Source organism: Lissotriton helveticus, chromosome 3_1 (genome assembly GCF_964261635.1).
Source record: "Lissotriton helveticus chromosome 3_1, aLisHel1.1, whole genome shotgun sequence".
Classification (NCBI taxonomy): Eukaryota; Metazoa; Chordata; class Amphibia; order Caudata; family Salamandridae; genus Lissotriton; species Lissotriton helveticus.
The window spans coordinates 559445472-559471222 of record NC_136061.1 but is presented as its reverse complement, the minus strand read 5'-3'; the positions used below and the strand labels follow the sequence as shown (position 1 = coordinate 559471222).

The following is a 25751-nucleotide window of genomic DNA, read 5'->3' as shown; positions in this document are numbered from 1 at the left end:
GCACCATGGTGGAGGGCGCTAGATCTTGGAAAAGGGAAAACTTGTTGCATTGCAAGGATGCTACTTCTTTCTTCCTCGCTGCATTCAGGATGGCCTCCTTCGTTTTAAAAGAGTGCAGCTTGACCAAGATGTCCCGTGTCCGTTTGCGATCTCCAGATTGTGGGGTCCCCACCCGGTGGACTCGGTCTATTTTAATCTTCAGCTGGTGAGGGGCTAGTAGCTCCGCGAAGCAGCCCAACACGAACGCCTCCAGTTCCGGTCCCTCCGCACTTTCTTCCCAGTCCCGGATGCAAATGTTCTCCCTTCGGGATCTGTTCTCCAAGTCTTCTGCTTTGAGGATCGCCTCCTGCAGCTAGGCCTGGAGGTCTTGCTGGGATTCCTGTAGCTTGATGGAGCGTGCCTCCAGTTCTTGCGTCTGCTCCTCCAACTCTAATAGTCTGGTGCCAACAGCGTCCACGTCTTGCCGAAGAGACGCCATTTTCTCAGTGAGGTCGACCTTAAGTTGGTCCACGGAGGTCCGCAGGTCTTGTTTTATTTCCAGGCACAGCTCAGCTTTAAAGTCTCTGAGGGTGGTCACCAGCTCCTCCCGGTTAAGTGCCATGCTTTTCGCTTGATCAGTCTCCGTGGGAAGGGAGCCCTTTTCTGGTATAGTTAATTAGCAGGAGACTTTGTTTATGGTTTTCTTAGGTGGCATAGGGACAGCGCCAGGCGCAGCGCAGGGACAGGCCCCGAGAACCAACCCCAGGGAGCGACGTGAGGAGAACAGGTCTTGCACATGTGGCATTTTCTGCATGGAGATCAGGCCTCTGAGAAGCAAGGACAGTAAGCCATATTGAGGTCAGGCACCACGTGGCGAATGATAGTGAGCAATTGGGAGCCCCGGGAAGATCCACTCCCAGGCAGGTCAGTTCATGTAAAGGGAGGGGGTTTCACTCACTGCCCTCCAGCCAGTGATCACAGCCGTGGCCGGAGAGCTCCCCCGTTGTGTGCATCAGTGCGTCAGCGCAGGCGCCGTCTTGAAGTCAGGCAAGGCCTCCCAAGTTGGGCTCTCCCCAGCCCTTAGAGGTGCTGCAGACGCCAAAATTGAAGGAAACTGACCCGGCCAGGGAGATCCCACAGAGATGGTAGCGGACCGCCTGTCACCGCCGCTCACGTTGCCCTCAGGGCACCGTCCAGGCCCACACCGCATCACAGCTGCATTCCCTGATCTGGCGCAACAAAAGGCTCCATCAGCTCCGGTCTGGTGTGGGGTAAGTGTCGCCATTGTGCCCCCAAGTAGGTAGGATGCATTGGGCGCTGTGTATGGTCCGCGCCCGTCCCATCATAGGTTCCCAGGCCGCTCCGTTGGTCCCTCGAGCCCGCACTGTAAGCGACCCTATGCCATTTTGAGAGGGTCCTCGGCACTCCAGAACGGCGGACCTGTGGTCCGTGAAAGCAGCTGTCAATCGTCTACAGAGCACGGTGTGAGCTCCGGCACCGCACAAGACGCCGCTGAGTACGGGCATTCGATCTGCTGCTCTCTGCAAGTGGTGTGAACAGCGAGTGCCAGTCATAGGGGTCTGGAGCTGAGACGGCTCACATCCGTTCAGCCATTTTACTTGTCCACCACTTTTTAAAATTCTTGCTTCATTTTGGACTTTCAAATCTTACCAAAAAAAGTATTCTTAAATCTTTTGTTCTAAAGGTATGACTATATTGCAGCGGAACGGACGTTGTGTGTTTCTGCAGCCATATATTAAAGCCAGGACATCACATCACAGTGTTGTCTGGGAGGAGTGTCAAGCAGTCTATTAGCGCAGAGCAAAATTACAGCTCCAATGTCACTAATGGGAAGGTTCACTTATGGAATCGGTGGAAGGAGCAATTTATAAAATCAGAAGTATTAATTAACATGTTTTTCAATGCAACCCAATAACGTTCCCATCAATATTGCTCTCCATTAGCGCACGAATGTCCTTTGGAGGACAGTATTTTCAGAGTCCTTTTCTAGGATATGTTTAGGCAGAAACACCTACTCAATGCAATATACACGGTTTTCAATTGATGCTTTAATAGAAAAAGTTAGCAGAAAGAGAATAGGAGATTTACAGCGGCAATCAGATTTTGTTTATCTCAAACACTGCTTAGTATTTCTCCTTAGACATTATGCAGAAACTCAGAAAAGTTCAGTTTGCTTGCCACCGTATTAAATTCCATCTGCAACAAGCATTTGCGCCGCCAACTGGTCTCATTTTGCATATGCATACTTTGGCTTTGACAATGTTTGAGCAGTGTAAACAATGGTGAAGCCCATATCATCATCAGGTGACCGCTCTGGAATGCAGCAATTCTGTTGTTTACACTCTTAATAGAGTTATACTATTTCAATATGGCCACTATGCTACATCACAAGGCAACATGGAAGCCATCCTGGACCAGTAATTACAAATATAGAATTGCAAGATGGCTGTTTCTACTGATATAGCTTTATAAAAGTCAATGCCTTTATAAAGCCAATAACTGGCAGTCGCAACCAGTGGGTGGCAGAACAAGGTGACTGCCAGCAGGTGTATATGTTTGTTGTGTCCAGGCTCCAAGAAGGATGCTGGACACAGAGGGGAAAATAATCTTCCCTCACGTCAGCAGTGAAAGAATACATCCAAATGCTCCTTCAGGTCTGATAAACACAAGTACAAGGCATCAGGAATTACAATGAATAAGCCGAAAAGTGAGATAACAACAAAGCCATTCAATAACATTGAAGGGTAGACCTAAAGACCGCTCGGAGTACATGTCAAGTATGAATTACAATGCGGTCTGTGAAAGACAGCTAAAGCAAGACCACTAGAATGGCTCTATTACTAGATCTAGACTTCTATTTTAGAACAGCTATAAAAAAAAAGAAATAGAGTTAGAATTTAAAATAGCAGAAAAAGGACATTAAAAAGAGCTTGTCTTGTAGATGGATTCTTGTCCTTGCATATAAACACCTTTTAAATATTAAGCCTGCAATTTGCCAGTTCATGCAAGTTTGTGAATTTTCTTCCGCATTATCCTGCACATCAAACCTTCAATATTATGTATATCAAACTTTGATTTCTCAAACTTAGTGTAAATTTCTCCTGAACACCACTTATGAGTTATTTGAAAATTCTGCTGAAGCCCTGTGGATAAAAATACCTTTAAAGATATCTAGACCAAACAAACTAATTTTGAAACATGTGTTCAACAGTCATACTTACTTATCCATAAAGTCATCAGCAACCTTTTTAGGTATATTATCAGCATGTCGAAGAAGCCATATTATTTCATCACGGGCAAAGGATAAAGCCATAAACACAAAAAGTGCCTGAAATAAAAATAGATTTGAAGTCTATAAATGCACTTGAATGTTCTAATTTTCAGTATGCAGTGCAAGCGGAAACAAAATACTTTAGAATTAGATGAGGAATACTGAGTGAAGAATCAAGTACAAAACTTAGATTACAAGCAGAGACAGACAACGTCAACTGAACTGGTGGGAAAAAAAATCAATAAGAAGGACTAATTAACTTTAAGGAAATGGGGAAAATACAGGCAGACATTCAAGTTTGAAGGAAACTAGACAAAAACGTTTTAAAGTCTGATTAAAATTCAAACTTGAATATAACAGTAGATAAGGAAACAGTATGCATGAAGAGAAAAGTAAAGACAAAGAACAGATTAGCGAGGAACAGCAAAGTGGACAAAAGGAGGTGCAGGTAAAAACCCTACCTAGATACAAAAAAAGTTGTGTAGCACCAATGATTCTCAGTGGGAAAAAAAATTCAGAAGAGTAACGTGAGCCACTGTGCCATGAGTTTTAATAGGTACAGTTCTCTAGTATAGCTACTGGTACCAGGGCGAACGACTGACAGTGCTAGCCACGGCGGGGGTGAAGGAGTAGTGATTTACCTGTGAATTCTTGTTCAAGTAATCTTTATTATAAACATACACAGTGGATTGTCCCACCCACATGCAGATCCCAGAGCACTTTTAAAAATATATATATATATAAATATGCTTTTCTGTTGAAACTTTTTTTTAAATAAAGTAGTTTTATCTGCCTGCGAAAGGGTAAATGGGACTATGTTAAACCTATTTGCTTAAGAAAAATAATGCAAAATTCAGACAATTGTTCTCTATAAATAACATAGCAACAAGAAAACTATTTCACATTCTTTTTTAATAGGAAGGGTACGAAGAAATAGTGACAATGTAGCCTGGAAGGCTGGGAAATCGAATGCTGCTCCTTTAAGGAAGAGCATAGGAAAAGTATCCCATAAAGTCTCATCAGTGGCTATTGAGCCAGTTCTTTTTCACTGGGATGATCAAAGTTTGTGGTACAACCACATTTAATTCCTCTGTCATTTCTCTAGGTAGAAGGGCAGTTTTCTGATGACTATGATGAAGGATTCCCTGGCATTCGTGTTAATATTTAAAATAATAAAATAATCAGTCTCAAGCAATACAAAATGCACAGAGCACGCAGCATAACTGGCCTTTTCTTGCATCATAATTCAGTCAACAGTTCTGCATAATATAGTCCTTTCCTGCTGCATGATTCCAGTGGCCCGATTATTCCTTCCATCTAGGGGATCTTCATCATTAGTCAGAACTCGGAGTAGAATAGCAAGTCCATCATTAACAATTGCGGAGAAAGACAAAGAGAAATAGCCAACACTACACTAACAAAGCACACATCAGCATCTGCTCTGGAATCTATACGAGAAAATAATGTTTTGTTAAAGTCTGTACAGACCTACAGCTATCTGCTTTACACAATTCAGCAATGGATATATTTCTGTAAAATGCTGCATTAACAGTATTTCCTTTAAAAGGGCACTGGTCCTACCAGACAAAGGTTTGCTAGCATGACTGTAGCAGAGCAGGAAACAATCCACCTAGCAATGGACTATTGCAAAGTGGCTAACACCATACATATGTAGAAATAATTTACAAAAAGGTGGTCTCTGAGTTTATCAAGGTAAAACTTTAGCAGTCTCTTACTGTCCAGAGAATGTAAAGGCAGAGAGAACTGTGGGAGACAGCATTAGAAGAGAACTGGTTTAGCTGATGTGAAAATCTGATATACCTTTAGGGAAGAAACTAGGATGGGTCCTCATCACAACCTTATCTTTGTGGGAAAAGTTTTGTTTTTTTACTACATAGGTCCTGAATTTCAATAATCCGTTTGTGTGCAAGTTATGGACATTTGAAAAGCTGCATTTCAATAGGTTAAGTTACTCTGTGGATAGGCTCCTGTGGTTGGCGCATTCATTTAGGGCCATATTAACTCCCAACGTGAAAGATGTTTCTTTAAGGAAGGGAAGAAACTAACTCCTTCTAAAAAGCCTTTTACAACAGGGATTTTGAAAAACATGGTCTGGAAAGGACCACTGCTATGGTAGGCAATGAGTGCTGGCTGTACCTTTACTGAAGAAAACTACAGCCCAGTTTTAGCCCAATGAAGGCGCTATGAAGCACTCCTTTATCTTGCTTTCTGTATGGATCAAAGTTTTCTGAACACACCAGATACAGAAAAAGTATGATGATCGGACAGATTTAAGTCTTGCAGCTTTCAAAATGTTCAAGCAATCTTGCCGGAGATTTAAACGTCTATAGTAAAAGAGTTCTGGTGTAGAGTTAGCACGTTCAATATAGGTTGTGAAGCAAGATCTGGCCCCTAACGTTGAATAGGAGATCTGGTCTGAACTGCAGTTTCTTATGTAGATGTTCCATTAGTACAGCATACTTATCACCACTATCCTGGTCACTCCGGTATGATGAGTATTTTCCTAGCTATGTCCCTCCGATGATTAATGATTGAAGCAGCTTGATCGTAGGAAGTACAAAAACTTTTTCAAACTGATCAAAAGTATTTCCCAGAATGTCTGGTTGGTAATGCCTGGATGCTTAACTTGATTCAGAAAAGGGGGTGGTGATGAACAGAGTGTCTGAATTAAGCAGACCACTCTTACCCAGTCCAAAGATCAGGGCTTGATCCATCACCGTTATTTAGCTCACTGCCCCATCCCAGCTCAGAACCTGGCTATATGCAAATTAGTCTGTCCCTGGCCCAGTGCATCATGGGAACAGGGCAGACCAAACTACCAAGCCAATTCTTCACCAGAAAGGAGACAAGCTTCCGGGGACCGGTTTCTGCCATTTCAGGCGTCGTCGGCCCGGCTTGCTTGAATCCTGATGGAGCAGTGAGCAAGGGACTCATGTCTGAGTATACCCTTCCACGCTTATGGTGGACAAAATGATTCAGAAAAGGGGGTGGAGATCTGGTCTGAACTGCAGTTTCTTATGTAGATGTTCCATTAGTACAGCATACTTATCACCACTATCCTGGTCACTCCGGTATGATGAGTATTTTCCTAGCTCTGTCCCTCCGATGATTAATGATTGAAGCAGCTTGATCGTAGGAAGTACAAAAACTTTTTCAAACTGATCAAAAGTATTTCCCAGAATGTCTGGTTGGTAATGCCTGGATGCTTAACTTGGGCATTGCTTATTTTCTGCACTTCCAAATCAAATTATTTGTGGAAATTTCCATACGCAAAATACATTGCATATCATTGTCTAATTTAATACCCATTTGTGATTCTCTTTAATTGCTCTGCTGAGTGAATTCACAACTGCATTTTGGGCAACAGGAACATGAACTACCATGGTGTACAAATTCCTCACAATCAACCATTTCAAGATACACTGTGCTTTCAGAGGCAGAGCTCCTTATCTTGCACCTCGCTATTTGTTGCGGTAATGCATTGTTGTGTTTGTTTCAGCAAGCAAGGAAACTGGGGAGGAAAAACTAGAAGGGCACATGGACTGTCCTCTTGTCCAGCAGGTTAATGTTGCCTCATACCCTAAATCCATGTGGGCCACACAACCTAATAAGTATCCATCACGATATTTAAAGACAGCACATGCAGTTAAAAGGAACATCATTTAGGAGCTTGGTGGATTGGCACTATCAAGGAAAAGTCTTGATTGTAGCCTGGGAGAGTCAATTGGTCTTCCCAATTACCCTAGAGCTACCAATACTGGTCTTTAGGGCACTGTACAGTCCAATTCTATACCAGGTGTATTTTATTCATAAAGTGCATAAAATTAACAAAATATACTGGACATGACTAAAAATCGTTCTCAGACCTGATAAACAAAATCGTGTGTAATGTCCCAAACATTTTTATATTTATACACATTCATATACACCGAAAAAACAACGGAGTAACTTTACACTTGGGTAAATGATAAGTAACAACGTAATCTTTTCACCTCTAAAAATCACTAAATTTCACCAGTTATAGTTATCGCAAGTGCCCTGCTCTAGCCTTACTAGGCCCCAAGGACCCCATCTCCAGGGCTATTTTGTTTTATTGAAGAGGAGGGAGACTGCATGCCCCCCTCTCCAAACCATATTAGGTCCTGGGGATCCCATTCCCTAGGGCCACTTCTTCAAATAAAGGGGAATAGGGCCACCTCCTCAAGCCGTGGACCCCCCATCCAATTTCTTTAAGGCAGGTGCAATGGTGCCCATCCAGGGCACCCACCATATACTCATTTGGGGCCGCAGGGGAAGCCCCAAGGGAAGGGAAACATTTCAAAAGCCTGCACCCAGAATTTTCAAAGCTCCCGCCCACTGGGGGCAGACTGTGTGTTTGCTCCTGTGTGGCAACAGCTTTGAAAACGTTCCTGCCAGGCGGCAGCAAACACAGGTTTTCCTGCCCACGCTGGTGAGGGCAGCGAAACCGCTACATCCCAGAGGTGGACTCCCTCGGACATGGGTAGTGAGCCAGTCCCCAGGGCCCTTAATAGCAGTGGGAGAGGGGCCACGCGGTCCCCCTCACTTTGGAAATACAGTGAGGCCCGGAGGATGAGGTCCCCATGTCCCAATACGCATCTCAGCTGTATCTCGGTGTAAGTCTGTATATTACAATAGAAAATATATGTTGGTGTTTACTGTTATAATTCATACACAGATCTATTAGATAGTATGGCAATAAAAGGCAAAAACAAAATATAAGCAAAGGTCCAACAATTTTAAAAGAGAAGCAGTCAATGTTCTCAGCATGTCAACTGAAGTAAATTCATCAACAAGTGGTAGGATTTAGATTAAACGTCCTCCCTGGCAACTGCCATGACCACCTAAACCTCTTATTGCTACAATTCTAAAGTATTGTTGGACTATGGCCCCATATTTGCGGCATCTACATGTGTTTAATACGTTTTTTAATGTGCATTTTTTAGGTGTTATATGGACATAAGAGGACTAGGAGCATTGTAGAATTAGGTTGAAGGGAAAGAGATGAACATGTGGGGTTTTATGACATTCTTCGTGACTGGCATGAATGTGTTGAAAGGGTGTGCACTGTAAAGATAATACAAGTATGAGGCATCTTGGCGGTATGAAATTGGTTAAATCAGTAACATTGGCACTTTTTCGCACAGTGCACTTTTTCATTCACGTTACACTTTTTAGGGACAGTGCAATTGGCCACGCATAGCACTTTATTAGGCGCACATGGCACTTTATGAGGCATTAGTAAAAAGGATTAAGACAAATGTAGCAGCATGAAACTAGACTTCAAGGAATTGTTTATACGGATTGCGTAATTTTGATAAAAAGTGCATAAACCTCTGCTGGCAAATGGAACCGCTAGCGGCGCAGGCGAGAACAGGAGTTGTTTTCGACGGGATTGCACAGGGACCTGACTAGCATTACATCTCGTTGTATGCCGACGACTTATTACTGTACCTGGCGGATTCTGGAAGGGCTCTAGAAGGCGCGGTGGACATGTTGGGCAGGTTCGGGAGGCTTTCAGGCCTCAGAGTGAACTGGACTAAGACCTGTGTGTTTCCGTTGCGGAAGACCACGCTCTGCCCGCAGCTCACGAGGCCGGTAGTGTGGGAACCCTCTTGTTTTGTTTACTTGGGAGTGCGCATCTACCATGCGGCGGCGGACCTCCTTGAGGGGAATGTGGGGCGCTGTATTCGAGCACTGAGAGGCAGTGTGGACTTCTGGGCATCTCTCCCGCTGTCTGTACTAGGCCGTGTGGCACTGTTGAAAATGGTGGCACTCCCGAGGCTCCTGTATTATTTTAGAACGTTGCCGGTGTGGATCCCGCAGGGTATTTTTCGAGAGCTGAGGACGTTGGTGTCTGGCTTTCTCTGGGGCCACGGTCGCCGACGGGTGGCATTAGCCACCTTGATGCGACCCAAGTGTGAAGGAGGGATGGCTGTCCCCGACTATGAGCTATACTATCTGGCAGCGCAGCTCCAGGTCCTGACGCAGGACGTGGCCAGGGAATTCAGAGGACCTGAGGATGGCCGGGGGAACGGCGTTCAGAGGCATGTCTTGTCATCGATCGTGATGCAACAGAGACTGGCTAGTAGGGACCTCACGATGGAGGAGAGGACGCTTAGATTGTGTTGGAACAGGAACCTGAGGAGGGCTGGGAAGCGCCGGCCGTATGCACCGGAGATTCCGCTGGGAATGCTCACTGCCTTACCGCACGGAGGTGATTGGTCCCAATTGTTAGAGTGGGAGGACCTAGGTTTGCAGATGGTAGGAGACCTCTATGTGGACGGGACGCTGGCCCCGTTCCAGACCTTACAAGATCAATTCGGCCTGCCAAGTGGTTCCTTCCTGTTGCATGCGGCGGTTGTTGCGGCCGTACAGAGGCACTGGGGGGGCGGACTGGCTGAACCGGAGGTGACGATGGTGTGCCAATATGTGGTGATGGCAGCGGGCACCGTCAAGGCGGTGACCTGCCTCCACAATAGGATGTTGAATGAAGGTCTGGCCCCGTTGGTTGAGTTGAAGTCGCGTTGGGAGGCCAGCGTCGGTAAACAGATCCCGGACTCCATTTGGGGTCAGGTGCTACATAGGACCTGGAAAGGGACGAGAAATGCGAGATTCCAACAGGTGCATTTTTTCGTGCTTCATAGGGCGTATTTGACCCCGGAGAGGTTGCGCCGACACTTCCAGGTGCTTGATTGTTAAAAGCTGAGTCGGGTCGGGGACAATCGATATTTGCCCGGCGGTATTGCCTCTGTGGCCCTCTAGTTATTTAATCAATGAAGAGGCAGGCGCTGGAGACTGGAAGGCAGGAAACAAGGTTTTTATTCTCTCCGGAGGAGAACACCACAAAACGGGCAGAAGGTATCGTCCTGAGGTGCTCTACCTACATTTCTGAGGCCTGGCCTCTTATACACTGTTTTATGACTTTATTGCAGATTACATATTCATGTTAAAGCTTTGATGTATGGAAAAGACATTCCCGGAACTCCCCTTTGGGCCCGTTCCCACACACATTTACAGTTGAAGTCCCCACCCTAGTCGCAACAGGTGATGAGTATCGCGCAGCTGGGTATTCCGCCGATTCACGGAATGTGGGGGGTTTGATCGGGTCTCATCGAGTGGGGGCTTTGATCAACCCGGGGATCCTTTGATGGGGGAAGCTTTCTATTGTACGGGGAGGGGCAAGGAATGGTATCGGCAGAGCTGGGTGTCGGCCTGGGAACGGGGAAGACAAACGGGCACACGGGGAGAAAAGGGGGTTTGCAGCTAAGGGCCGGGGATCATGAAAGGGAAGAAGGGAGGTGTCGCGCTGGGAACAGGATGAGGGCCTGGGGCAGAGCAGCGCCGAAGAGGGGTTTATGGTTCAAGGCAGGTGCAAGCAGGGGGTTGGTCAGCGTGCAGGCTTAGTGAGGGCGAAGGGCTATATCAGGGGCCAGCGGCATGCAAAAGGGTTCGCTCTGATCAGGGAATCTTAAAATGGCGGGTGCGCACGACAAAAGTGTGGCATCAGGGGAAGAGGCAAGATGGCGCAGATAATGTTCACCAAACCGTACTAATTTTCAACAGTCCTCCCTTTAACATATCCAAGACATCTTGCTGGTTCATTTTCTACTCGGTTCTATTGTGGTGGGCATGAGAAAGAAAACGGTAGGAACCCTAGATGGAAAGAGTTGTAAACAATACAATTTAACATTTCTAGTTTTGGGAGGTGGACCTATTTGATAAACTTTGATCAATTTGCTTAGCAGGAAAGTCATAGGAATGTAATACAAAAACGATTCTGTAGCGAGAGCAGCAAGTACATTTCATAACGTGGACTGGTAGGTTATCACATATATCAGATTCGGATTGGAGCATGATCAATACAATGGCGGCTGGGAGAGAAATGAGGCATAGCGGAAACGGCGATTGAGGATGTCAAATGTTTGAAGTTAACGAGTTCTCAGTGTTCTTTGTTGTCTTTCGTTGGCGCGGTGGAGCACCGGCGGTGGAGTTACAAGTCCAGCTCTATTCTAAGTTCTGCGTTGCAGGGCACGACCCTTTCCTCGCGTTTCTGGTCGGAAAGGTCTTTTTCGCCCTGTGTCCTTTGGGGTGATTGTCAGAAAGTTCAGATGGAAGAAGAGCGTACAAAACAGTCCATAGGGTAGGTCGGAGAAAAAGGGGGATGGAGCAAGGCCAAATTAGGAACAAACTAGGGGAACGAGAGACTTCAGATGGGCGGGCTCATGACCGAGTCTAGAGAGCGGGGACCTTTCGGCACACATTCGAACATAGAGCGGGGGCATCAGGTTAGCCCTTTCTTCTCACTTTGCTGGAGGTAGTGCCTCGTCCTGTAGCTCTGTTCTGTCGCGGTCTCGCCTTGGCCCATGTCATAGGTGTTCCATAGTCTGCAGTCAGGCCTCGTGCTCCCACATCCGGTCCTTCTCTCTCCTGACAGTCGTACCCTTAAACGAGTTTGAAAAGACAGTCTTTAGAGAATTTGCAGAGGAAGGTAATCACAAAAGTCTATTTCTCTCCCAGCTTCAGATAGAAATGAAAACGTCCGTTATTTTAGGGATCACAACTAACATATAAATGACCGATGACGGGCCTGTTGGAGGTACTATGGCTTTCCTTCATAATTATTTATTACAGTTTCGACAGTTTATCTGATGGAGACCCACCTTCGTAAGGCGGGCTTGACAAAGATATGCCGTTCTCTAGGGATTTATATTTACCAAGGGTACTGTGTGCTATCAACATGGTACTAAACAGATATTTTGCTGAGGGACGAACATAGGCTAAACAGTTCTTTTTATCAATGCGTCCTGTTTTTCAACTAAACATTTTTCACTTTCGGCAGGGTTCATTTCAACGATTTCTTCACTTTGGTCTAGTCTTTTAACCTTGTAACACATCATTCTGGTTCCTACGTAGCTTCCTACGGCCTGAGTACTTAGTCAGAAAAGACAGGGGTTTTATGGGAAACAACTAGGGTCATAGAAACTTGTGGTAAGGGCGTAAATCGACCCATTCCTCACAACCGGGAATGAGGGGTAGTTTCATAACTCCATTTTGGAGCGGCTGATACAGGGGATGTAACAGGGGTGATCATTTTTCCTGTTTGGGTATTGCGACAATTCGGGACGGGGAGGGTCGCGTATTCTGAGGTCCTTGTTTTATACCATAGGAGCCGTTGACATGTAGTTCCCTTATTACGGGCCAGATTAGGGGACCTCTGTCGTCTTACCTGTCCTTTCCCTTACGGCCCAACCTCGGCTCATTGACTTCTAGCGGAAAAGGAGAGGTAATGACACGGTCTCAGGGTGATTGTATTAAAGACAAGTTTTTGTGCAAATACTGACGGTATTTGAAGCCAATTAGGTGGTGCGCTAGGGGTGGCAGTCTGCCAATTTCGGGGCTAATCGCTCGGAAGAGTGGGAGTGCAAAAATAGAGAGAGAGAGAGAAAGAGAGAGAGAGAGAGAGAGAGAGAGAGAGAGAGAGAGCGAGAGAGAGAGAGAGAGAGTGCAACGGCAGGCTAAATAGTACACGTGCAATCAGAGAGGGTGGCAGTGTATTCAAGAAAGGCTATTTAGTGCATTACACAGTAAAGGACATTCACGGGTCTGCGTTAGAATCTTGTAATCATGCAGTTTGAGCATTAGACAGGGTAGAGGGGACGTGCTTTGAGAAAGGGAAAGAAGAAAGGAGGTACCATTTTGTCGCACTTTCTCGCATTCTCGGTCCTTCGACCAGTTGGGTCAGTGCCTCGGTCACACACACACATTCTCTCATAGTTTCGCATCATACGTGACATGGGTTCATTCGTCCGGTCTGGTTTAAGGGTGATCACTTTTTATCGGGTCGTGCTAATTTTTCGGGTTTGTTCGATACGTGAGTAGCTTGCAGGCGTGCTTAGGCACCACCTTGCGGCGCTAGTCTGCTTCGTGTATTAGACATGGCAAGGCTTCAGATCTTCGCCACACCTCGGCTGTAATCTCTGATGTAACCTGCAGAGGGAGGGAAAAAAAAAGGGGGAGGGGAGGGAACAGCATTCGCGCATATTTAAATACATGTATCCAAGAGTCCTTTACTCACCTCTTACTCGTCTTCCCTCCTCGGGGCAGAGTCCCCGGGGATATGGTTTCTGGAGTCGGGGGGGGGCAGTGTGTCCATATAGGTCGTGTGCGGGGAAACGTGAAAAGGAAACCAGAGATGCCTAGTGCGAGGTATCCAGTCAAAGGATGTATCTCACTATCGGGATCCTTAAACCTCCTTCAACGCTGTGGGGTTCTAAGGTTCTTCGGTTCTTGGGTCAGCCCCGTTCCCTGATACCTTGGAACGTTGTACTTTATAACATTTACATCATTTCATTTCACCCTCCTTTTACATTCCCTCATTTACACCGTTCGTTTTACCCATTCTTGGAAGTCAAGGTCTTCCTCCACGCGAGAGTTCATGAGTCAGTCGCGTACTTTGAAGGCAGAGTGTCGTGTTGTCGATCCGATCCGTCCTCCAGGGCTGGGCAACCATCTTCTTTCAACCTTAAAGAGAGAGCAGAGTAGGGTGCAAAGAAAAGAACTTTCCCACCGATCCCACATTTTTAAAATAAAGCATGCAATACCCGTCCATAGTTTCGAAAACCTTTATTTCTCAGAATCATTTCAGTACGTGGATGATGAGGGTGCAGTCGTATTTGGTCGGACATGGTAACGGCTAAAGCGCGTACGGTGGGAGTGTCGTTCTTGCAGCAATAAATACATTGGAAAGTTTTATTCATTCATTTGTAAGAAACTAAAACGTCTATTAATTGGCTGGGGGTTCGGGGGCATTTATGTTCATAATTTAGAAGCATAATCATAATAGTTGCAATCAGATTTCCTATATGCATACCGTATGTGTGCGTCGTAAATGAGGTTATACATCATATATAAAAAAATATAATACCGTACATTTGCAAATCAACATTTTTAACGGGACCCTTTCACACTGTTCGTCGAGTGAGCTCTCCTTGTCTTTTCTAGCCAAGTGTACAAAGGATCATATAAAGTCTCAGAACATCAAGTTTATATTAGTGCGAAGGAACACCACGAGGTGTTCGCAAGTCCCTCTTGATACCGGCGCCATTTTGGGCGGGGCCGGCTCAGTCCGGAAGTAGCATCAGGGGGAAATGTTTCCCATTACTGGCAGTTGGACCAGAGTCCTTTTCGGCAGTTCTAGAATTCATGCTAACAGAAGGAGTGGCAATGTCATGTTTGTTTCGTTGGCGGTCAAGGCAGCCGTCCCTTACCGGAAACCTGCGGAGGCCGAAGGTTCCGCCGGGGACCTTTGTAGGATCTTCAAGGCTGCGGAGATGCTGTCGGAGATGGGGGCTCGTGCCCCAGTGGGCAAATGTCAGAGTTATATTGTTGGTCAAAGTTACTCTAGTGGCCGGGGCCCGCCTTCCAGCGGACCCAGACGCCATTTTGAGGCCCTACAGGGGCCACTCTCGTCGAGTTTGCAAGAGTGGAAGAGATCCTTCGGAGTGAAAGGAAGAGGTCTCTGTTGTGTGAAGGCGGGACGTTCGGCTGGGGTGCAGCTGTGATGCCCCCACCTGAGGGGGGGGCAGAAGGTGGACTCGTTCGCGCCGTCTCCTTCTCCCGGTGCACTCCATGCTGCTCTTTTTCATCGCCCCGCATGAAGGTCTCTCCACATCCGGTGTTCCCCAAGTCTTGTGCTCAGTGCTGTGGGAGTATGGCCACCTGTGGCGCGCATTCGGCGCGGCACGAGTATCGGTGCAGTCATTGCAGGTTCGGTGTTCCGAAAATATGGCCACCATTGCACGTTCGGTGCTGCGCAAATACTGGGGTGCCACCATGGTGTGTTCGGTGCTGTGCAAGTATTGGCACCATCGCCTGACTGAGGGTGTTCGGCGTTGGGCCGGGGGCTGGGAGACCTCCTATCGGTGGAGGTGGGAGAGGTTCGTCCGCGTCGCCTCTCCCTCCCAGCCCGACCTGGACGCATTCCTGCAGGGGTATGGACAGGGCATCTGCCGCCCAGAGCTGCTGCGGCTGTCGCGGAGGAGAAAAGGAAGAGGTGCCTCGCTCTTCTCTGGACATGTGGCGGGACTACTTAAGTCTATCCAGGCCCGTTGCGGCTGGGTCGAGGAGGCATGTGGCGGGACTACCGGCAACTACCCAGGGCCGTTGCGGCTGGACTCCGCTGGCCCCTGCCTCTCCTCCGGCTTCCCGATATGTTAAGATTTCCTGACCAAGAGTTGGCAGCGGGGCCCGCCTTATATGGGTTGCCGCTGGTTGGGCGTAGCCGTAACCCTGCCCTACTTTGGAAGGTTCCAGAATGGGGGGGGGGCGAATGTTCTGTTTGACTTTCATTTTCTACAGTTTACCGTTATTATTTCTTGTTTGCTGTGTTAAATTAAAAGTTCAAGTTCATCAATGGTCTACGGATTTTGTTGTACCATTTCTTTCTTTCCAGGTTGCTTTTATGCTAAGTTTCTGCTTAACAGAGGTTGAGTAACACGGAAACATGTGTAGAGGGATGACGCAGATTCGTACATTACATACACACAAACTCAGACGGGGGGGGGGGGACAGTACAAGCACGACATACAAAGACCCAGGACGAATATAAAACAGTTATTGGTCATAATTATCTCTTTCCGTCTGTGCATTTTAAAGCGAGGCTGGGTTCCCGTCTTGACGTTGCCCGACCTAGGAGAACTTGAGCATGCCGCTGAAATTGTCCTGGCGAAATCTGTGCCATCGGGCATAATCAAACGTGGTGGTTCTATCTGGTCTGTCTATGTAAGTCGGGTTCTTCTTTGTCTCGCGCTTTTTCTCATACTGCCGATCTGTCGTTCCTGTCGGCCCTTTGCCTTTACTCACGCTCAGTAGAGTCGGGCATTGGGCTTTCCAGTGTCCGACATATCTACAAAAAGCGCATTGGTCTGGCCCTAAGTCTGGTCGTCTTTTGCGTAGTGTCGGGGGATAACTTGTGGGTAGCGGTGTCCTGGGGTTGTCCTGTCGGTATATTTCTCTACTTGATTTGTCCTCGTTTTTTCTCTGTCGTTGCATAGCCTCTCTGCGCCACATACCGAGACTGTCGAGCATAATAGGCGTTGTCTTATTATTTCGAAGGGCTATTTCTAACGTTTCTATTTTATCAAGGTCAAAGGATCCTGCCAGTGGCCACTGTTTGTCTTGACTTTCTTTGGTATACCTGTGCCACAATTTATTATAGGCTATGGTAACTAATCCATAGTTTATGAACATGTCCTTATTAGGGGTGCCTTCTAGTGGAGCTATATGGTCCACCTCTAATACACGGTCCGGGCTGAACCAATTATCAATCAATGGGGAGAAGACAGACATGACGGCTAGTAACGAGGGACTAATAAGTCAGCAGTGCCTATCTTATCACTAGGTGCAAAGACTAGACAGAATATTCCTATTCTACGTTGTTTGCAGGCAGTGAATACCTCATGAACAAAAATAAAAAAAAGAGTAACCAAGAACGCGGAACAATCAAGCAATTAATAAATAAATAAATAGGATAGAAAAAGGACAATGGGGAGAGTAAGTAGGGCGCAAAAGTCTGCGTCCTCTACCCTTTCACTAACCGCAAAGAGGAAGCTGTTGTTTCCGGTTTGCAGACAGAGAATCTCCAGAAGACAATCTGTGACCAGTAGTTCGGGGTTAAAGAACCCAGTTAATCAGTGAGGGAGTGGGGAGTCTCCCAAAAACCGTTAAGAAATAATAGAGTCAGTGGGGGAGAAAGATAGGCGCGACGGTTACGTTACCTATCCTTCACCGTTTGCAAAAGAGAAGGAGCCTACTGTTTCTCCGTGTGCAGACAGTGAATCTCCAAATAGGTCAAACAAAGAGTAATACTAGTATTTTATAAATAATCAAGCAATCAAACAATCAAGCAATCATTTCGCAACTTGTCGTGATTACACGACCTTACCCGGACCATGTGGACAGTTTCTTGTCTTCCGAATCCAGCGCCCGTTCGTCCTCTTTTTCTCGTATTTCTCACGGCACTCCTAATGGTTCCCAGTCAGGACCGTAGATCACTCGAGAGAGGTCTGTTCGGAACTAGTGAAGTTCGGATGATCGGCTGCCAGACGAGGGTCTATTGGGCAAGAGCTCTCCCGATCGTTGCAGTCGTTCACTCTGTCGTCGGGACCTCTGCCACTGGATCCACGAGTCGCTGATGGGCCCCACGTTGGGCGCCAATTGTTAAAAGCTGAGTCGGGTCGGGGACAATCGATATTTGCCCGGCGGTATTGCCTCTGTGGCCCTCTAGTTATTTAATCAATGAAGAGGCAGGCGCTGGAGACTGGAAGGCAGGAAACAAGGTTTTTATTCTCTCCGGAGGAGAACACCACAAAACGGGCAGAAGGTATCGTCCTGAGGTGCTCTACCTACATTTCTGAGGCCTGGCCTCTTATACACTGTTTTATGACTTTATTGCAGATTACATATTCATGTTAAAGCTTTGATGTATGGAAAAGACATTCCCGGAACTCCCCTTTGGGCCCGTTCCCACACACATTTACAGTTGAAGTCCCCACCCTAGTCGCAACAGGTGATGAGTATCGCGCAGCTGGGTATTCCGCCGATTCACGGAATGTGGGGGGTTTGATCGGGTCTCATGGAGTGGGGGCTTTGATCAACCCGGGGATCCTTTGATGGGGGAAGCTTTCTATTGTACGGGGAGGGGCAAGGAATGGTATCGGCAGAGCTGGGTGTCGGCCTGGGAACGGGGAAGACAAACGGGCACACGGGGAGAAAAAGGGGTTTGCAGCTAAGGGCCGGGGATCATGAAAGGGAAGAAGGGAGGTGTCGCGCTGGGAACAGGATGAGGGCCTGGGGCAGAGCAGCGCCGAAGAGGGGTTTATGGTTCAAGGCAGGTGCAAGCAGGGGGTTGGTCAGCGTGCAGGCTTAGTGAGGGCGAAGGGCTATATCAGGGGCCAGCGGCATGCAAAAGGGTTCGCTCTGATCAGGGAATCTTAAAATGGCGGGTGCGCACGACAAAAGTGTGGCATCAGGGGAAGAGGCAAGATGGCGCAGATAATGTTCACCAAACCGTACTAATTTTCAACATGATGCCATGTGCCCACGTTGTCTAGAACCTGAGGTGGATCTTGACCACATGCTGTGGGGCTGTCCGAAATTGGGGAACTATTGGTCTGAGGTAGGGGACCTCTTGAATGCTGTCACGGATCGGGAGGTAGACTTTGACATGGCCGCTTGCCTGCTTCTTTGGTTCCCGCACACCAAAAAGACCAAGGTGACAAGCAAATTCATTGGGTTGGGATTGATACTGGCACAGCGTGAAATCACTTGGCACTGGAAGTCCAAAGAGGGGCCGTCTGTACGGAGGTGGAGGAATGAACTGATGAAGTGGTCGGGTTGTGAGAGTGTGTCACGAATGCGCCAGGCGACTAGAACTGGTAACGAAAAGAGTTTGGACCTGGCAAGGTCCTGGGAGCTGGTGGTGCAAGCATTAAAGGACTACCTAACTGAAGGCGAGGAAGCTGATCAGGTATAGGGAGGGATTCCGTGTGACTACTTGCTTGTCAAATCTTCCTGATAGTTGTCACATTAGAGCTAGGAAAGGATGGTGGAACCCGCATTAGCAGCAGTTGCAGGGGAGGGTACTGGGAGGGAGTCGTGGGAGGGGGTGGTTTGCCGGCTAGCGGCAACCTCCCGGAACCGGATGGCCCAGGGAGGTAATTGTGATGTTTCAGTGTCGTGACATTGGAGTGGCCAAGGACTAGTTGGAGAGGGTGGGTTGGTTGTTTTGGGATAAAAGCAGAAACGAGGTGCTGCATTTGACCTGTGCCCCGGATGGAGCACGCACCGAGATACCCCCAGTGTACTAAGCCATTGAAGCGCCGCCCAGCCTCCGGGATGTGGGCTGATCGGCTGTGTATTGTGTTACTGTCGCATTGTATGCTGGGTACCATTGGGATCTAGGTTGGCTTGTTGGATATGTTTATTCCTGATTCTGCAATAAAAACATATTTTAAAAAAAAAAAAACCTCTGCTGGCATTTGATTTTTTCTGATCATACAGGTGGCTTAACGTACATTTTAGAGCAATAGTATCTTGATTGTAATGACATAGTTAACAGAGCCATGATTAATTTCTGCATCAGTATTACACTGTGATTTCGCAAATCATTGTGATCAGTTTTAATTAGAGGTTTTTCAAAAACATGTCTTAATTTATTTAGCAATCAATTTTATGCTATATAATATATATTTTACAAATTATGTATTAATCCATGAGTTTGCAATGTTCCATTTTAGATAGTCTGGATATGACTCCCAGCAGTGCCCAGACATAAGAGGGGTTATTGCTTAACGTACATTTTAGAGCAATAGTATCTTGATTGTAATGACATAGTTAACAGAGCCATGATTAATTTCTGCATCAGTATTACACTGTGATATCGCAAATCATTGTGATCAGTTTTAATTAGAGGTTTTTCAAAAACATGTCTTAATTTATTTAGCAATCAATTTTATGCTATATAATATATTTTTTACAAATTATGTATTAATCCATGAGTTTGCAATGTTCGATTTTAGATAGTCTGGATATGACTCCCAGCAGTGCCCAGACATAGGAGGGGTGAGTGCAGAGGACTCCCAGCAGTGCCCAGACATAGGAGGGGTGGCTGGATATGACTCCCAGCAGTGTCCAGACATAGGAGGGGTGGCTGGATATGACTCCCAGCAGTGCCCAGACATAGGAGGGGGGTGTGGATATGACTCCCAGCAGTTCCTTTTTCATTGAATAAATGTGCACAAGGTGTTTACAATTAAATAAAAAGGATAACGTGACGCAGGGCAGTCATCTGATCAAGACTGTGTTCGAACGGTTGAAATGCGTCATGGACGGAAGGTGGATGCCTTGAGATTTTTTCACTTTGAATGGAACCTGAAAAAAAGCACTTTTGAAATCACAAACGTGAAGTGGTCCGTTCCTATATGGCAGTGTGGGAGATATGTATATCTCACATCAATTCCTGAGCTACTAAGTCAATGAATTTTCAAATGCAACCAATTAATCAACGCAGGGGTCTTTTCAGTATGTTTTCTTCTTGGTTACTTTATTCGATGTTTGGTACATGGAGTATCTTCTATTCTTCAGCAACAGAACAGATTGCCACAGATTATGTCCAGATCATGCCAACACGTGTTTCGTCCAGGAGTAACCTAGGACTTCCTCAGGGCTAAAACACACAGATTCATATTTCAAATTTAGTCTGAAAACCAAATAGAATCTTCTCACATATGAGAAGATAACGTCCACCAAGAAATATTAGCCCATTTTTTCGTTAATATGTTTTTAGAAATATTTACTTAAGGATGTGTTCAGTTTTGATTGAATGTTTTTTGTTTATAAAGTTGGACCTCTCTTGAACATGAGATGAGGTGTAAATACGTGTACAATTCTAGTTGTTTTTATACAGGAAACACTCCATCGAACTCTGGGACCTACTCGACTCCACCTCCCCAGATGTCACCTTCTTGACAGAGACCTGGTTGAACCCCTACTCGGCACCAGACATCGCCATAGCCATCCCTGACGGCTACAAGATCACCCCCAGGGACCGCACCAAAGGAACAGGAGGGGAAATCGCCATCATCCATAGGAACACCCTCAGAGTCTCGACCAGCACCGACGACACATTCAGCACTGCCGAACACCTAACTTCCAGATTCACACTGATCCCAACACCACCCTCAGAGGAACCCTCATCTACAGTCCTCCCGGACCACAGCCACAGTTCAGCGACGTCATCGCCGACTTAGTCAGTACGCACGCCCTCGCCTCCACAGACTACATCCTCCTCCGGGACCTGAACTTCTACCTCGATAACAACAACAACACCACCAACACCAACTCCACCACCTTGATTGACAACCTTGCCAACCTCGGACTCAGACAGCTCGTCACAACACCTACCCAGTCTGCCAGCCACACGCTTGACCCCATCTTCTCCATAAGCTCCCACGTCTCCGTCAGCTTTTCCACCAAAGTCCACTGGACCTTCCATCGCTGCATCCAATTCACCTTCCGGAAACCCACCACCGCACTCAACAGATCCCTTGCCGATGCTGGAGCAAAGTCACCGAAGACCAGCTATACACCACCCTCACCCGAAGCCCACCTGTAGACCCCACCGACCCAAACGCCACCGCCCGCAACCTTAGACAATGGATCGACGACTGCGCCAACACCCTCGCACTGCCCAAGAAACCCTCCAACAGACACACCAACAAGAAAGCCAGCTGGTTCACCACGGACCTCCAGGCATCCAAACAAACCTGCCGAAAACTAGAGAAGAAATGGCACCCTGAACAGACACCGGACAGCTACGCAGCCCACAAGAACGCCATCCGCAGACACTACCACCTCATCAGATCCGCCAAAAGGGCCTCCTTCAAAGACCACCTAGGCAACAACGCACACAACAGCAAAGAGCTCTTCAACATCGTGAAGGAGCTCTCCAACCCCACCTCCAACACCAACGACATCCCACCTTCGCAAGACGTGTGCGACGCACTCGCCCCCTTCTTCCATCGCAGGATCGCAGATATCCACAACAGCTTCAACACCCTGACAAGCACCAATACCTTCGACCTCACGGTCACCATCCTAACCGATCCGCTGCTCACCTGGACCAACATAAACGACGACGACATTATCAAAATCATGAACACCATCCACTCCGGTTCTCCGTCAGACTCATACTCACATAACATCTTCAACAAAGCCAGTTCCACCATCGGACCCCCATCTCCGCAAGGCCATCAACATCTCCTTCGAGACCACGACCTTTCCGGAAATCTGGAAGTACTCAGAGATCAACACCTTACTCAAAAAACCCAAGGAAGATCCCAAGGATCTCAAGAACTTCCGACCCATCTCCCTGTTCCCGTTCCCAGCGAAGGTCATCAAGAAGACCGTCAACAGACAACTGACCCACTACCTCCAGGAGAACAACTCCTGGATCCGTCCCAGTCTGTATTCTGCAGCAACCACAGCACCAAAACTGCCCTCATCGCTGCCACTGATGACATCAGGATCCTACTGGACAACGGCGAAACCACAGCCCTCATCCTCCTGGACATGTCAGCCGCCTTCAACACTTTCTGCCACCGCACCCTATGCACATGCCTCCACAACGCTTGGATCCGAGACAAAGCACTGGACTGGACCACCTCCATCCTCTCCGGCAGAACCCAGAGCGTCCGCCTCCCCCCTTTCCGAGCCAAAGCCACCGATCATCCCTCAGCCCCACATTGTTCAACATTCTACATGGCAGCACTTGCTGACGTCGCCCGACTGCACAACCTCAACATCATCTCCTACGCCGATGACACTCATCTGATCCTCTCCCTCACCAACGACCCCCTCACCGCCAAAACCAACCTTCACGAAGGAATGAAAGCCGTCGCCGAAAGGATGAAGATCAGCTGCCTGAAAATGAACTCCGACAAGACAGAAGTTCTCATCCTCGGCTCCACTCCCTCAGCATGGCACGACTCCTGGTAGCCAACTGCACTGGGAGCAGCACAAACACCCACCGACCATGCACGCAACCTAGGGTTCATCCTCGACTCAAACACTCTCCATGACCAAGAAAGGCAATGCCGTCTCGTCCTCCTGCTTCAACACCCTCCGCATGCTCCGCAAAATCTATAGGAGGATCCTCACCGAAACAAGAAGAACGGTCACCCAGGCCCTCGTCAGCAGCAGGCTAGACTATGGTAACGCCCTCTACGCAGGAGCCTTGGCCAAACTCCTGAATCGACTACAAGGCATACAGAATTCCTCGGCACGCTTGATCCTCGACATCCCTCGCCGCAGCCACATCGCACCCCGCCTAAAAGACCTGCACTGGCTTCCCGTCAACAAGAGGATCACCTTCAAGCTCCTCACCCACGCACACAAAGCACTCAACAACACTGGATCAACATACCTCAGACTACTCACCTTCTACACCCCGAACCGCCAGCTCCGCTCCGCCGACCTCGCCACTGTCCCCCGCCTCCAAAGAGCGATCACCGGCGGGAGGTCGTTCTCCCACCTCGCTGCCAAAACCTGGAACACCCTCTCCATCCTCCTATGGCAGACCCAGGACCTACTTACCTTCAGAAGGCTACTCAAGACCTGGTTATTCGAGCAGTAGCAGGGCCCCCCCCCAGCGCCTTGAGAACCTCACAGGTGAGTAGTGCGCTTTTCAAATGCGATGATTGATTGATTGATTGGGATATTTTCCTGGATGATCTTCAGATGACGCCTGTAGGGTTTCAATTGTTGATGACTCACTCGTTTAGTCCTTTTTTGATTACGACTGAATGGATATGAATAAATCAATTATGGAGAAGTAGGGAAGGTAGGTTGCTCCAAGGGGAACGTGCAAGAGAAGACGTGCACTGGTGTGGAGCGTCCGTGTTCTGCACAAGTTGGCTGGAAACTGACTCAGTCAGTTTCCAGCTAACTTGTGCGGCTCTGCTGTTTTAAGTTTTTGCATTCATTGCATTAAATTGAACCAACGACCTTCATTTACAGAAGAACACGCCCATTATGGACAAACATTAAGTGAGGAATTCACACCCCGCAAGACTCTGCGGGTATGTGACAGGGCCTCATACCTACTTAGGTTGCCTCAGACAGTCCTGTGGAAGACCCGCAAGGCCGAGGTCCCGAATCACCCTCGTAGCCCTAAGTCGGGTCGAAACGCGACGCCCCCACAAGTAGCCTGGACCACAAGCCTACTCCCAACGTGCCACATAAGGATATATTTCTGTGTAAATTCAAATTGTACAAAAAGGTTTGATTGCTTACACGTGGCCAGGCCAGGGAAGACTGTGATTTGTAACCAGTCTAGCATTTGAATGCCTCTAACTATCTTCTATACCACTGCTTTGAAATTCTGTTTCACCCCCTCCATACCAGAGCACCTCTTCTCTAGCACTTTCCCCTTGGAGCAACCTACCTTCCCTACTTTGCCATAATTGATACAGTAAATGTATCTACTAATCACCGTATGATATGAGAATACATTCTTGGTGAAGTATACCTTGGTTATTGCAGTTCTTTAGTATAAATTAATGTATTGATTACTGTGAGTTCAAAAATCTTTGCTCATGCTCAAGAAATTGTTTTCAAACACGTTAGTATAAATTTGATTTATATCAATTTTTGAAATATAAATCAGGGACCATTGTTTTTGTATCACATTGAACCCAGGTCGGTCATCAGTATTGGGTAACCCCATTTTTCTAATGACCCAATAAGAAAAGCTAGTGATAGGAAACAGGAGTAGGACCCATAGACCACACTGGGACTGGGTATGAAGTATACCAATAAGAAAAGCGGCACACCAAAGAACAACACATTAATTTATTGTGTCCACGAACGACGCGCTTCGGCGAAGCCTTTTACAAGTAAATGACCTGTGCACAAATAGCGGATGCCGCTGCTGGCACCGGTGTCAAAAGGAAGGGATTGGCTGAAAGTAGCATTTTCTTTGACTTTATATATATATATATACGCTTAGCTGTTTCAGCTGTGCCAGAGTCTCCACCCTAAGCTCTCCTCCCCACCACTTTCTCTTCCTCTGCATGCAACAGATCTTCTCCTGCGCTGCCTGAAAGAAACTGATAACTGAAATCACTTCAGACTTTAGAGGCGCCTTTTGAAATGAAAGAATAGTTTCAATTCTGCTTTGAAGAATGACTTGACCTTTGTCCCAAAAACCAGGACATGTATTGAAAATGAAGAAAAGTGTCAGGACGCGGACACAGTCTTCTGAAAACCAGGGCTGTCCGGGGAAATCTGGGATGTCTAGTCACCCTACACAGGGTACAATGTGCAATTGTTATAAAAGGGGCAAGATATTCGTCATGGTTGTAAAGGAGAAACCCATCTGCCAAACTCTAAAAAAGGCCCAGAATCACTTACTGTTACAAATTATACTTCGCTTACAATTTTTGGGGAGTTTTTGTAATCTTGTTTTGGTGGGTGTGTCCAAGTCTCGAGAGGAGAGAACAAACCAACAAAGGCTAATATATTGTTACAAAACATGTTAACATCGAAATATGGCAGTTGAGGTCTTGGATGTTAAAGACATCTGAGCAACTAGAAGTACAGCAGGCATTAAGACTTCCTACGTCAAGTAAATATTTTTTTATAAAGAGACACCTGGGTGGAAATGCTTGCAGAATAATGTATAAAAGTCGAACTAGGCCTTTGAAAAAAACAATAAAGAAAGCTAGAGCTTTTTGTTTATAAAAATATATTTATACATATATTTACCTTGGGACCCAGCAATCCAGGCTGGTCAGAAAGAACAGTTGCTAACTCTTTTAATGCAGATCGTAAAAACTTGCGTCTTTCGCGGTGGATGGCTCCTCTATAAGGGAAAACAAAA

At 47.0% G+C, this 25751-nt stretch overlaps 1 protein-coding gene across 1 annotated transcript in view; it reads right to left on the bottom strand.

Annotated features, from left to right (window-relative positions):
* NCKAP1 (NCK associated protein 1) overlaps positions 1–25751 on the bottom strand; it is a 577107-nt gene that overhangs the window by 331069 nt on the left and 220287 nt on the right. The window contains exons 11-12 of the mRNA XM_078680487.1: positions 25637–25733; positions 3222–3328 (exon numbers count right to left, since the gene is read on the bottom strand). Coding sequence (XP_078536613.1) covers positions 3222–3328; positions 25637–25733 — 204 coding nt within the window. The remainder of the gene's footprint in view (positions 1–3221; positions 3329–25636; positions 25734–25751) is intronic.